A 14,735-nucleotide genomic window follows, 5' to 3' on the forward strand; every position below is an offset into this window, starting at 1 on the left:
CCATGACTCCCACCTATAGCTCCAGCACCAGCCACCCTCATTTCCCAGCCCCCACCCCTCACTCACCTGGGGCTGCACATGGCCCCCTTGTGTCCCATAGAGAGGCTGCCGGGGTGCTGGGGTCCAGTCCTGCCCCAGCACCTTGCAGGATTTGTCCCAGGTCAGGATCGCTCCCAATCACAGCTGGACCTGGCCACACTCAGATCAGTTTATAAATTCCATTTTTATTTGGATTGAACATAAAAAAAAAAAAAAGGAAACCCAAACCCACACTGGTCTGATGCTACATCCAGGCTGTAGAGGTGTGAGTGCATGTGGTGGTCAGGGACGGACACGGGGAGGGAGCACACAGAGGTGACATGGGACGAGAGGGCTGTGTCAGGAAGGCAGTTCAGAAGTGGCTCTCCAGACAGGACACAGAGGGGCTGAGAGCTGAGGCAGCCCCCCTCTTAAAGAGGGGTGGTAATGTGATCAAGGACAGACTATGGCCAGCTACATTCCGCAATGGATGACTATCTTTGGGGCCCAGAGGGTTACTGGGCTAATAACCCAGCTGTTATACAGCACTTTTAATCAGGGGAAGCATCATTATCTCCATTTTACAGCTGGGGAAACTGAGGCACAGAGACTTACTTAAGTTCACCCAGTAGGCCAGTGACATAGCTGGGAATAGAACCCAAGTCCCAGTCCATTGGTCTGTCCACTAGGCCACACTGGAAGATGGGGGCAATTGGGCATAGTCTATAGGACAGTCCCAGAGGGGGCTGAACAGGCCAAAAGCAGATGAGTCACGCATAGTGTGAACTCCCTCAGCGAGCCTGGATGCCCCTTTCTGATAGGGAGCTTTATCCACACCCTGGCACGAGCAGCTAGGGAATGTCTCACATGTGGATTTTCTGGTGGCAATGGGGCCTGAGTTGCAGTACAGACTGAGTGTAAAACCTGACGATTCCTGCAGCCTGTCTTTGCCAATGCCCCCACACCCAGGGCCATATATAACAGGCTTCCTGATGACAACAGCACACAGCTGGGGTGAAAAGTGTGTGGTTTCTGGGACATGTGGAGATGGTTATGGGGAGATGGTGCTACAGCTAGTGGTGGAATCCAGCCCTTGTTATTGAGGTCCATGCAATGCCCAAATCTCAAATAGAAAATCTCGATGAGTGTGTATTGCTTACGGGATGATTTGGTTTATCATAAATATAGAGATATAGAATATATTATATATCTGATAGGCCTCTAATCTCCGGTTATAAAAGCACACGCTATTGCATCACTCAGACTGAGGGGGGGACTCCATGCACGGTACATGCACTTTTGTTTTAATCTAAATGTTCCGCAAACAGCCATGCGAGTCCAGGTGACCTCTCTTGCCCCGAGGCGAGTGGGAGCCGCCCCAGGGGAACCCATGCGCTCAGCAGACACGATGGCCCCATCTCCTGGAAGGGCGCTCCCAGCGGAGGAGGGGAAGGGCGGATGTGGGTGAGGAGTTGGTGGGTGTGCACAGGACACGTTCCATGGAGGAATAATTTGGTTTTTTCCTCCCCTCTTTGTGTATATATTCTATAATATATATATATATATATATATATATATTTATATATGTCTGTCTTTGTTCTTCTGGTAAGCAGTCTGTCTGTCTGGGCTACTTCATCCCGCTCCTCAGCACCTGATTGGCAGCAATCAGCATGACGCTGATGATGAAAGCGATGGCGAAGGCGCAGATGAGGCTCTTCCGGACGCACGTCTGTCGGATTTGCTGGTTCGAGCAGGCTGTGGGGGGGAGGGGGAGTAGAGAGAGGAAGGGGAGATGCAGGTTAGTTTGGTGTCCTCTGTCACTCCCCTAGTCCCAGGCTCATCTGAAAGATTCACCCACACCCTTCACACACAGTGACTTCAGGTAGCCTTCTGCTTCCTTCCATTTGCTCTCCCTGCTTGCAGCCCTTCTGGCTAGGAAGTTTCTGTCCTGGCATCCCCTTCCTGGGATACCGCAGGTGCGGGAGTCACTGTGCAGGCTCCCTCCTCGATGCCCTGGCATGGTGCTTTGCCACTTAGCATGCAGAGCGGCAGCGGCCCTCAAAGCACCCAAGTGGCCTCCTGCTGCATTAAAATTCCGAGCAGCCCAGAGCCAGAGTCACTTTCTTAATTAAAATTTTAAAAAAAGGAGTAATAGGGCTCAGTCTCTCTAGATGGCGCAGTCCCTGGTTCCTCAGGGAGAGGCATTGGGCAGCGTGTCAGCGCCTTTCCTCACCCAGAAGGCCTGTGATGTTGGGTACTCGCAAAAGTCACCATGTACTAGATGCACAAAGATCCCAGTGGTCTCTGCAGTGGATGAGGGTAGAGACTGTACTGCTTTTACTGAATCATAGCCTTTGTGGGGCAACAACATCCACAGGCCATGTGGGTGTGGAACCCGGTGATCTCCACCAGCCACATGTGCATGGAATGTGGTGATCGCCAGTGTGTGGGGATGCTGTATGGTAATATTTGTGACCTCTGTGGTTTACATGTGACTAGACAGGGTGACGTGTCTGAAACATGAAGTATATATGGGTAGATGTGTGTAGAATACGGGGAGCTCAGAAGCTTCTATGTGTACATGCCCAGAATGTGATGACTTGACAGTCTCTTGGGTGTACTGGGGAATAGGGCGTGGACAGGGGAGCCGCATATTAATCAGCCATATTTGTTGGCCTCACATTGAGAGCAGTAGCCAATCAGTGCAGAGGAATTTACTGCAGCTAATCAGAGCAGATATATTTGCATAATTGTAATCTATCTACTCAAGAAAGTACAAAGCCCTACACTGTGATTGCCTAACAATACTGTGATTGTCAGCCAATCAGAACACTGGGATTTGCATACTGTACCGTGACTGATAAATAACTCTATAGTCATACAACTCAGAACTCCTCAGCCAATCAGAGTGCAGGGAATCCCCTAATGAGAGAGGAGTGTACAGTTAGAAATCAGTAAGTGCACTTTGATTCCCTTAGGCAATTACATTGCTGCATGATAAGACCTTACGTTACCCATTATCAAAATGCAGCCATCTCTGGGGCGGAACAGGCCAGCTGTCCTTCTAGACATTAGCTTCTGCCATGGCCCCTCTTATTTGTCTCCTCTCTAAACTAAACAGCCCAAGATCCTTTCAATCTCTCCTTATATGGGATTTTCTCCAGGGCTGCAATCATTTTTGTCATTCCCTGTGCTGACAGGCTGTATACCTTGTCCTGGCTCTGAAAGGGGGATGTGAGCCTGGGAGACCAATTACCTTGCCTGGCTGCACCTGGAGGGTGGACCAGGCCTTATTAAGGGAGAAGCCTAGCTGGGGAAGAGCTGGGTGATGACTATAAAGACAGGAAGCCTGCAGCAGCAGGGGGGCCTGCAGGGAGTGAGGGAAAGGAATTTAGCAGTCTAGGACCAGAGATTGGTGAGACTGTGGGGAACAGGATGGCTCCTGCAGGCTGATGAGGAAGCCTGGTGGGGAACCTGGAAGACACAGGTCTGGACCCAAAAGCAGGCACTGGACCTCTGGGGAGAAGCCCTAGATGGTGTGCAGTGTTACAAAGAGCCCAGAGAGGTGCTGGAGCAGAGGCTTATGACAGCAGGGAGGCAGTGGAAGGTGTTTGAAGGGGGTATTGTGGGGCCCCTTGATGTTGCTATTTAAAAGCCAAACGGCCTTCCAGGAGTCTGGGGCTAGACAGACCCCTGGAAAATCTTGTATTTTAAGTGTGTTAAAGAAGTAAAATTTGGTTCTGTCAGTATTTTGCTGTGATTTCTATAAAGGATGAAAACAGCTCTGCTGCTGTTGCTCTGCTTAGCATGGATTAACCTGGGACCTCTCTCTGCCTTCCTGGAAACAATTTGGGATCTCTTGAAGAGCGGTTGTGGGTGGGGGGGCAAACATCCCCTCTGCCTTGGCGGTGCTGGTCCTGGTCCAGAGGGCGGATGTGAAAAGGCCACTCAACTCAGACTGCACAAAACCTGCCTGTAGCTCAGAGCGCTGGGCAAAGCCAAGGACCCCCACCCACGCATGGCTTGACCGTCTCATGCTCCCGGGTTGCCCTCTGACCTGAGAGGGGGGAGTCGGGCCGGGGGGGCGGGGGGGCTTGGAGAGGGACAGCCCAGAGTCCCATGGAGGATGGGAAGTCCCGTATTAGCTCATGATGCATCACAACAAGCCCACTGGCCTGCTCCCTGCTTCTCCAGACAACTCTGTAGGGGCAAGGTAGCTGATGAGGGCAGGTGACAGGGGAACAGGGACTGCAAGTATGGCTTGCTCCTTACCATGGTCTGGCTGCAGGGCTGGCCCCCAACATTTTGGCACCTGAGGCGGGGAGCTCAAATGACGCCCCCATGCCCCCTCGCTTAGGCCAAAACTTTGAAAGGTCTCAATTCTGCCTTCTTCCTGATCTACTTCTCCCATGGTACTGCTCTGCTGCCAACCCCAATAAAGGAGAACTAACAACTTAAAATGCCTTGTTCAAAAATTTTAAGTAACACTTAACTTTCAAACGCTTGAACAGCAAATGTAACTTTTCTTATCTGCATAGTAAACACTGGCATTTTTATCTGTTTGAATAATCAAAGTGGTGCTTTCCGTGCCTTCTTGGTTGCAAAGATTTGAACTGTTTCCTGCTGAAGGTCCACAGTCTGGGCCAGCTCATGCTCTACTGAGATGGTTGCAAGGCCGACCAGCCTCTCCTGTGTCATTGTGGAGTGTAGATGTGTTTTTATTAACTTCAGCTTGGAGAAGCTGCGTTCTCCATTGGCAACTGTTACAGGAAGGGTTAGAAGTATGTGCAGAGCAACAAAAGCATTTGGAAAGAGGGTGGTCATCTTATTTGTGCACGTATATTCCAGAACAGGCTTTGGAGTTGATCCTGCTGGAATGTATCTTGAAAGGGCTTTCAGTTCATCACCTAAATCACTCGCATCAATATCGCGCAGGTCATCATGTGTCAGCACTGTCTCTAGTGCCCTGCATTGCTGGTGTAGGTCTTCTTCAGGTATAGTGAGGAGTTTTGGAATATCATATACAACATCCCAAATATACTGCTGTGTTCCTTGAGCTGCATGAAACGTTCTTCAACTGAGTGTATCACACAATCTAGCACCTGGTTAAAGAATTCAACTTTGAATTGTTGTTTGGGGTCCCTTATGGGATTATCCCGTGCCTCGTAATCAAAATGTCTTCTTCTTTGGTGACTCTTGTATTCTTGAATGGGTGGGAAAATAGCTTCAGTGTGAAGTTCCTCTGCCAACTTCTGTGCACTCTTCAGAATGTTTTGAAATCCCTCATCTGACCGGTAAAACTGTAGGTATGACTTTGCTTTGTCCAGTTGTTCCATTGCTCCAGATATATCAAGGTCAATACCTTGGAGTCTCTTACTTACAACATTTATTTCAAACAGTATGTCATGCCACAACATTAAGCCACACAGAAATTTGAAGTTATGTATGTTTCTGGTGATTCCATTTCCCTCTGCCAGTGTTCTCCCATGAACAGTTCCTGTCATAGCATTATCCTCCATACTGGCAACTATGGCATCATCTATCTTCCCAATTTGGTGTTTGATAGGTTTTATCGCCTCTACTCAACTTTCCCATCGTGTGGCACTCAGTGGTTTCAGTGTCAGAGAGGATGTTCCCAGATGTTGCTTCAAAATTTGCCATCAATGAATTGATGCAGAGAAAAATACATAGATGCTTTGAATTACATTAAAAAATTCAGCAGCCTCGGTAGAAACTGATGCTGCATCACTGACCACCAAGTTCAATGAATGAGAACTGCATGGGACAAAAAAAACTCGAGGGTTTAACCACTCACATCCTCACTGGGGCCGGAAGGCTCAGCGTGAACATTTGTGTCTATATATCTCAGGAGAGCTCCTTCCTGCTTAGATAGAAAAGCTTCCTTTGCTTTCTTTCTTTTTCAGAGGGGCGTTTTCTTCTTTCACTCATGACTGCGGTTCTGTGCCAGCTATAGTGGCTCTCAACACTCAATTGAAGGGGACAAATAAGCAGGCTGGTAGCAGGGCCTGAGTGAGGGAAGATATCAGCGTCTTAAGGGCCTAACTGGCTCCTACTACTTCAGTTGACTGCCTGTTCTCCTCAAGTGGGTTCAGGGAAGCAGCAGGAAACAGGAAGGTCCCTGAGAAGCTGGTGTGAATCAGTCCACGCTCCTGGGAGTGCTAGAGAGGTACGTAAGAGGCTCCTCCTCCTCTCTTTCCCTGCAGCTCCTGCTGCTTTCTGTTATTCTCTCTCACCTTTTCGCCTGCCTGCCTATGTCTCTTGTGCCTCCTTTCTCCAGCACAGCACTCCACCATCTCTGTGCATCTGGAGCAGAGAGAATACATATGCACCCACAGCAGACACAATTTTCTACACTCTGGGTCCTAGTGGCGCCCTCCCACAGTCTGGCACCTGAGGTGGCTGCCTCAGTTCGCCTCATGGTAAGGCCAGCCCTGTCTGGCTGCTCCAAGCAGCACCAGAGATGGACAGCAAGCCCCTGGATGCTGATTGTAAGCTCCTTGGGGCAGTGTCGAGTTCTGTGTCTGTATGGAGCCTAGGACCGTGAGCTTGGGCCACGCTCCTAGGCGCTATGGTACCAATAGTGAGCGGCAGTGCCTGGGGCTGCCAGGGCTGGGGAAGGGTCACTTACGCTCCACATCGACGGGGCACTCCTCGGCATTGCCCATGTGGCTTTCCTCCTCCGTCATGATGATGTTCTCAATGTCCTTCATGGACAGGTGTTCGCAGAAGGTGTCGTAGAGCAACCGCTTCAGCTCATCCACCGTCAGCTTCTGCATGTCGCACTGCGGCAAGGGGAAGCAGCACACAGACCCCTCAGGGGGGGATTGCAAGAACCGCCCCATGTTCATGTGATCTCCCCTGGGCATCATGTGACTTCCAGCTGTGTGTCATGGGGAGCAGCGCCTGGCACGGCTGTCACTGATCAGTCACCACCACACACCTCCGGTCACGCAGGCCGCAGCACAGCAGCTACTGATCTCACACGGGGCACAGGACTGGCATGTTGCCAGCTGCCCCCAGAGAGCACAGGCCTGGCACCGTGGTCCCCGAAACCTAGCCGTCATGCAGCACGTGTGGTATCATGGCTGTCATGTGACCTCACCATTGAGGGCAGGGACACATTGACCCCCGTGCTGGCAGTAGGGAGGAAGGGGAGCCAGGGGAGGCCCACAGTGTGGTTGACAAGCATGATGGCAATGTCACAGATAGGCAGCTGCCCTGCCAGAGTGATGGCTGGAGCAAAGACTAGACTGTTGTGCCCTAGTCACACTGACACCAGGAGCTCTTTGCTCCTATAGGGCTGGAGTCACGAGTCAGGGGCCCTGAGTCCAGTTTTCCCATCAGGATCCTGACTGTCTCCTTTTTAAGAGTTGAAGCACAAAAAGGAAAACCCCCCAACCAGGAAAATGAAACTAAGCCCTACCCTGGGTTCTGCAGTGTGAGCGTGCAGCAGGTGTGATGTGTCCAAGGAGGGCTGATGAGCCACCCAGAGGAGAGGCTCCTGGAGATGCTAAAGATGGGCGAATTGGGCTCCTGGGGAGCAGTGCAAATCAGAAAGAGGCCAGGCTGTACCCTGCTGTAACCCCACTGAGACTAACAGGGCTGGGCCAAAGGCAGGGTTGATCCAGAGGCAGCAAGTGACAGCTGCTCATGTCAAAACAAAGCTAAGTAACATTAAAGAAGATGCTCCCCTAAGGTGTTTCTCTCGTGAGCAAGGGAGGAGTGGGCATGAGGCAAGCCCGTGGCTTGCTCCTTCACTTTTCTGGTGTACAGAAAGTAGATCTGGCTTTCCAGAAAGGAGGCATGGTCAAGGCCAACTCCCTCCCACCCCCAAATCCCTTCCAAGAACAGCAAGTGGGGTTTTCAGTAGACACAGGTGCTGGATGGGGTGGGAAATAGGGTCACTGCTGGAGGGGTGGGACGGTGTATGGGAAGGGTGGGCTCATTGATGGGGGGGCGTGTGGTGGAGGGAGGAGGTCAGTGCTCTTGGGGGGGGGGCTCTCTGGCTGGGCTTGTGGCAATTGTCATTGCAACGTCTGTGAAACACAACCTGTGCTGCCTAGTGTCACCACTAGGGACTCCCTAAGACCAGGCGTGGACAGGGCAGTCATGGCAGAGTCTGCTGAGCACGCTGCAGTGACACAGGGCGCATCTGGGGTGTGGACGATGCGCTGACAATGGCCACTAGTGGATGGTGTATGCACTGGAGTGCTGGCTGTTGAGTGTCCAAGGCAGTTACACACCTTGCTGGGGTACAAGGCTGCGGTGTGTCCGTGCTGCACCACAGGCAGGGTAGGAGCAGTGGGGTCAGCACAGGTTCCCTGGGGAGTCACATGAGCATTCCTTGGGCATGTCAGTTGTTACCTCTCCTGCCTCCGCCTGCGTTCCCTTTAACCGCTCCTCTCCCCCTCAGGCTGGCTGCTTATCTGATCGCACTGACCCCATCAGCTGCCCCTTGGTGCTATTTGGAATAGAGAGGGTCCACGTTGGAGCCTGCTGTGGCTGGTGCAGGCAGTGGCTGTTTGCTGGGGCCCCCGTAAATGAGGAACTCACACGGGTGCTGTCCTACCAGAGCCTCTTCTCTGTATGGTGCATCTGCCCGGCCCCCACCCTGACCCCCCAACACTGACTGCTCCTTCCATGGCAGATTCCCAGGGGCCTGGGGGGAGAACAGGGAGCAGTCTGTACCTCTTGGCCTGGAGTAACTTTGGGATCTGCTCTCCCTCTATGTCCATGATTCCCCCACCCCAGGTTTGGGGATCTCAAGAGGAGGTGTCAGGGCGAAGAGAGGGTGTGGAGAGGGCCACGGATGAGGCACCAGTTACCTTCCAGAAGACGGTGTCGAAGTCTGTGCCATGGAACTTCTTGGGGATCCCTGAGGTGGAGAGCTTGGGCCCCAGCAACGTCACAAACTCCTCAAAATCCACCTGCCCATCCCCTGGGAAAGAAAGAGGCACGAGTTACCTCCCCCGGGTGCTCTGTCTTCTCTCCCCCTTTGGTGCCCTGTGTATACGGTTTCCAGCCAAACCCAAACTGGAACATTGTTTTCAAATAAAAGTCGAATTTCCTTCTGAGAACATCGACAAAATGATTTCCCCATGTTGTCAAACTGGGGGGGGGGGGAGGGAAGGGCTCCCCTGTTTTCTGACCCATGCTAATGGTTTGCCCTGGGGGGTGGCAATCACGGACCCCCTGGGGCTGCTGATCCAGGGGCTCCATGTCTGGCATGGGTATGTGGCCAGTGTGATTTGCTGGGCGTGGGGAATCCTGCCCATTCCCCAGGCCTTGCTAGAGAGATCCACCCCTCCGCCCCCTCTGTGCTGCCTCTTCCCATCAACCACCAGCAGGGGGCACCAGCACTAGAGGGCCTGTGGAAAGACGGGAACGGGCCAAATCCCTCCCTAGCCTCTCCTCTCCTCCCACAAGTCCTATGGGACCCAATAGTCAGGGCCGGTGCAAGGAAGTTTCGCGCCCTAGGAGAAACTTCCACCTTGCACCCCCCTGCCCCCCAGCTAACCCTGCCCCCCCGCGGCAGCTAACCCAGCCCCCCACCCGGGGAGCCCGCCACCTCCCCGGTCCAGGGAGTCCCCCCCTGCAGCAGCTACCCCCCCATCCGCGGCAGCTAACCCCGCCCGGGGAGACCCCCCCCCCAGAAGCTAACTCCGCCCGAGGAGCCCGTCTCCACAGCAGCTAACCCCACCTGAGGAGACCCCCCCCCCACGGAAGCTAACCCCGCCCGGGGAGCCCGCCTCCACAGCAGCTAACCGCACCTGGGGAGACTCTCCTCTCCCCCGCGGCAGCTAACCCCGTCCGGGGAGCCCCCCCTCTGCAGCAGCTAACCCTGCCTGGGGAGACTCTCCCCCACGGCAGCTAACCCTGCCTGGGGAGCCCGCCTCAGCTCACCTCCTCGCCTGAGCGGGCTTTTAGGTGCCCCCAACCACTAGGCGGCTGCCTAGTTTGCCTAAATGGTTGCACCGGCCCTGCCAATAGCTATGGAAGAAGAACTGAAGAGGAGAGAGACAGAGGGTGGTAAAGGGAGAATGGGATAAAAGGAACTTGTAAGAGAATCAGGTGTGGGGGCAGGGGAGACTGGTCCTGAGCAGAGCGAGATACCGGGGTATGTGGAGACAAGGGCCTGATTTGCATTGCCCAACACCTAGAACTGTGCAAAGGGGCATGAAATGCTCCCGGTCAGATTGAGTAGCTTTTCCCACCCGCTCTGTGCTGGTGTCGGTGAGAATCAGGCCCAGGGAGGGGAGCAGTGGAGATGGGGACTGGCAGAAAGGCAGCAGAGCGTGGTCTAAAGAAAAGAGGCTGAACTTGGATGAAAGAGTGAGGAGCTCAGGGCTCAATGGCCAACAAGCACTCTGCAGGGGCAGCCCGGGGCTGTGAGGCAGGCGCACAGTCGGAGACAGGGGCAGTGAGATTCGAGTGGGTGAGAGGTTGGCACAGTTTGAACAGAAAGGTTCATTTTCAATGAAAAACTGACACTTTCCCCAAAATGACTAGTTTTTTCAAGAAAAATCATCAACACTGTCAAAATATTATTTGTGCTGTGGTAGTGCCTCAGAACCCTGGCCCTGGCCTGGCGTCTGTTGCGCTAGGCACTGTACACACCCAGAACAAAGGGGCCGTCCCTGCCCCAAGAGCTTACCATCTGATGTAAATCTTCTGGGATTTATTTTCAAAAAAGCTCCTGCCCTTCCCTCCTCCTTGATATTTTGGGTTGAAATGTTTTACCAAAGGTTAATTTTTTGATAACCATTTCTGTGGTGTTTTCAATATTCAATTTTAAATAAGTAAATACAAAATTTTGCATAGATGAAAAATGGGTCAGTTTTGAACCCTTCAGACAGCTTTGAAGTTCTGACCGGGCCGGAGCTCTGCCCAGTGGCTTTTGTGCCCCCTCTCCCCCCGTCCCTGCCCAGTGGCTTTTGTGCCCGTCCCCCCCCCCCGTCCCCCTGGCTCAAAGGACGCTGTGAGTGGGTAATGCTCTGTTGCACAGTTCACACAGCTGGGTTGGCTGCTTGTGCCAAACCCTGATTTCCAAATGCAGCCCTGTTAATGGGCCAGATACAGTCTCTGGGCTGGTGCTGGGGAATCCCCCGCTGATCAACACAGCACAGAGCATCCATGCTGCGTGAGGACATGCCATTGCATAGCCGGGAGGGGCGGGCGACACGGGGGACAGAGGCAGGGATAGTGTGAGCCACATGGGCACTATGGATTAAGCCATCGGCACCAAGAGAGGACCTGACCAGTCAGTGTGAGCCTGGGCTCCGCCTATCATGTGGCTCAAAGGGGAAGCGAGGAGGAGAGAGCGTGATGCAGAGGAGATGTAAAGAGATGACAGGCAGAAAGATGGGAGGGAAATAGAATGGAGTGAAGGAGAGAGAGACAGCTAGGACAGAGAAAAAAGAAGAGAGAACAATCCGAGTGAGAGAGACATGAGCAGAGGAGATAGGGAACGATCTCAGCCAGAGATGACCCTCTGCTCATCTTGTGAGAACAATTGATCACCAGCCTCTTTTTAATAACCCTTAACATATTTGAAGAATGTTATCAGGTTCCCCCCTCAGTCCTCTTTTCTCCAGACTAAACATAGTCCTTTTTTTAACCTTCCCTCACATGTCAGGTTTTCTAAACCTTTGATCATTTCTGTAGCTCTCTTATCTGCCTGTACTTTAGACATTTCCTAGGACACAGACACTGGGTCAGATTGGCACAGACCCTGGGTTTTTCCGCCTTCCTCTGGTGCGTGGGGCATGGATCACTTGCAGGTTTAAACTAGTGTAAATGGGGAATTCTCTGTAACCTGAAGTCTTTAAACCATGATGTGAGGATGTCAGTAACTCAGCCAGAGGTTAGGGGTCTGTTACAGCAGTGGGTGGGTGGGGTTCTGTGGCCTGCAATATGCAGGTGGCCAGATTTAGGTGATCATGATGGTCCCTTCTGGCCTTAAAGTCTGAGTCTAAGAGTCATGGTAACTGTGCAAAAGCCTCTGATTGGCTCTTCCTCCGCTGCCCCAGAGCAAGCAGGTATGGAGGTCCCATTAGGGAAATGTGCTCCTGGGCTCACGCAGCAGGAAGGCCAATACTCTGGAGACTAGTGGGCAGTGAGACAGGGCCGCAGCCTCCTTCTGGGACTTGCTAATACCCATCCCAGAGATCTGGGGCCTGTGCCAGCAAAGCCAGCAGCCTCTGGGTAATTATTAGGGGAAGGGATGCCAGCATTAATTCTCTCCTTTATGCTGATAACTTCCTTCAGCTGTCACTGAGAGAGTAGGGCCCTCTCCACAACTGCAGCACGCCAGCAGGATCAGACACTAAGAGGACACTCAGAGACAAAAAACTCAAAGGTCACAGGGCTCCCTGAACTGTTGCCAGCAAAGGACAACAAGAAACTCTGATCCCACCTCATTGCTAAGGTTCTGAGACACAAGGAAAGGGCTGAGCTGGAGAGCAGAGCCTGGGGCAGATGGTGTGCTTCTGGGACAATGCCGCTGGTGAGCTGGGGATCAGAACCTGGGGAGTGGTTATCAGGGAAGATGGGACATCTGAGCTCTGGGGATGCTGCAGGAGGAGCGCTACTACAAGGGGATGGGAAGCTGGAGCACCAGTATGTTTAACCAGTCCAGAAAGGAAAGATGTTAGCTAACAAGGCCGAGTCTCTTCTAGGAACAGAGTGGTATTTAAAACTACACCCCTCCCCATTGTAGCAACCTGCATGGAACTTGGAGGGAGGAGCACAGGGTGCAGGAGGGAAGAGTGTGAGGATGCCCCACGAAGTCAGTCTGTGTTCACGTGGCTGGAATGCTCTTTCTAAATCGTCCTTTTAGTAAAGAGCCAGTTTAGTTTTCTGAGTTTGGAGTTCTCGCGTGCTATTACACGGCATGCAATACATGAAACATGAGTGACATATTTGCCTCCCCCTGCCTCTGCCATAGTTGAACATGGTCTGGCTGCTGGTGTGAAGGGAACCCTTCAATCCCTGTACAAGCCCAATTGGGCTGGAAACAGAACACCCCAAATGCAGGGAGTTCAATTTCCAAACCTATCTCAGGGGGCCAGGATCATCCCCAGGCTGTGGGAGGGGGTATCAGGCTTGGCAGGCCAGGTGCCACGCTTTCTGAGCGTGCTCCTCTTCCACATGGAATGAGGGATAGCTCAGTGGTTTGAGCATTGGCCTGCTAAACCCAGGGTTGTGAGTTCAATCCTTGAGGGGGGCATTTAGGGAGCTGGGGCAAAAATCTATCTGGGGGTTGGACTAGATGACCTCCTGAGGTCCCTTCCAACCCTGGTATTCTATGGTTGGGAAGCCTTTAAAGAGGCGGGAGGGGAGGGGGGTGTGTTGGAGATGGCGCTGCTGCTCTCCCTGGAATCAGGTGTCTGTCCTACACCAGTAGGTCTAGCTCTCCAGTGCTCAAGGAGCCATGCATTACCATGAACAAAGCTTTGTGACAAGTCTGCCCTGCAGGACAAAGAACTGGGGGGCTGGCTTGGGAGGCCTTTGGAGGGGGCCTGTGTGAAATGAGTTGGGATCTCACAAAACCACCTCCACAACTTGTTGATGGCATTCTGAGCAGAGAGAGCAAGGAGAGAATGATGTTTGGAGACTGAACTTCCTTCTCTCCCAGGACTGGACCCCTACAGGGTAGGGCTGACCCACATTGGTGGGGCAGAGCAGTGGGGTGCTTGCCCTGCATTTGTCTGTGCTGTACCTTTCCTGTGGATAAAAAGAACTTTGGTCTCCAGTGCTGGCACTACAAATTAATAAGGGAGGGAGATGGTGACCTGGCAGCCTTGCCTGAAGGGCTTTTAAAAGTTAAGAACCCCTCACCCCATCCAATACATTAACATGCAATTAACATGCTGTTTCTGGTCCCAGATCAGTAAAAGAGCAACAGGTGCAGATTTTAAAGTGATTTTTTAAAGTGATTTTAAAGTGTAGACCCGCCTCTGACCTCCATTACTCTGTGGCCATCTGTACAGTGGAGCTGCTCCAGATTATACCCATGTCAGCGAGACCAGAGTCCAGCCCATTGTGTGGAAAAACAAAGGGACTGGTTCTGTCCCTTCCCCCAGCTTCCAAATGCTGCTGTGCTGATGCATAGGGGATGAAACTATGCAGCAATGGGCTGGGGGAAAGGCCTGCAGTGCCGGCATGGTGTAGAGTTGCCATAACCAGCCTTATGCAGTGCCCATTGCAAGCCCTGGCACAGAGGGAGCATCTCCATAGCTCACAGCTCTATAAGGATTTGGCACTGCTGCAGGCACTGCATAGGCAGCGCTTGGGAGGGTTCCATAAATTAGAGCACCCCTTGGGCTGCTCTAATTTCTGATGGGGGCCACAGAGCCCCTGGAGCAGCCCAGAATCTCAAAGCCATCTTGGATGCCCCTTCTGAAGGCCTAGCACAGACTCTCATCCCAAGTCCCTCCTTTATTTCCTTGACATGGTGTGTGTAGTGAGTCGGTGTGGCTCCCCTCCTGCCCGGAAGAGGGAGCCCACGTGCAGGCACCAGAGTGGGTGGGACCACCACCGCCTGTCCCCGCCCCCCGGAAGTCAAGGGGCGGGACAGGAAGTATAAAGGCCGGCCGCCAGAGCTCAGTTGGCGGCCAGCCACCACAGGGAGCAGACGTGCGGTCGGGAGCTCCCGGCCAGGAGACCGTCGAAGACCGAGGCCTGGACCCTAGCTG

General features: G+C 52.9%; 1 protein-coding gene across 1 annotated transcript in view; it reads right to left on the reverse strand.

Annotated features, from left to right (window-relative positions):
• Positions 1–226: 226 nt before the first annotated feature.
• CABP7 (calcium binding protein 7) overlaps positions 227–14,735 on the reverse strand; it is a 75,673-nt gene continuing 61,164 nt past the window's right edge. Inside the window, exons 3-5 of the mRNA XM_005278821.4 lie at positions 8,865–8,977; positions 6,668–6,821; positions 227–1,773 (exon numbers count right to left, since the gene is read on the reverse strand). Of these exons, the coding sequence (XP_005278878.1) occupies positions 1,646–1,773; positions 6,668–6,821; positions 8,865–8,977 (395 nt within the window). The 3' untranslated portion in view covers positions 227–1,645. The remainder of the gene's footprint in view (positions 1,774–6,667; positions 6,822–8,864; positions 8,978–14,735) is intronic.

Source organism: Chrysemys picta, chromosome 15 (genome assembly GCF_011386835.1).
Source record: "Chrysemys picta bellii isolate R12L10 chromosome 15, ASM1138683v2, whole genome shotgun sequence".
NCBI classification, from domain to species: domain Eukaryota; kingdom Metazoa; phylum Chordata; order Testudines; family Emydidae; genus Chrysemys; species Chrysemys picta.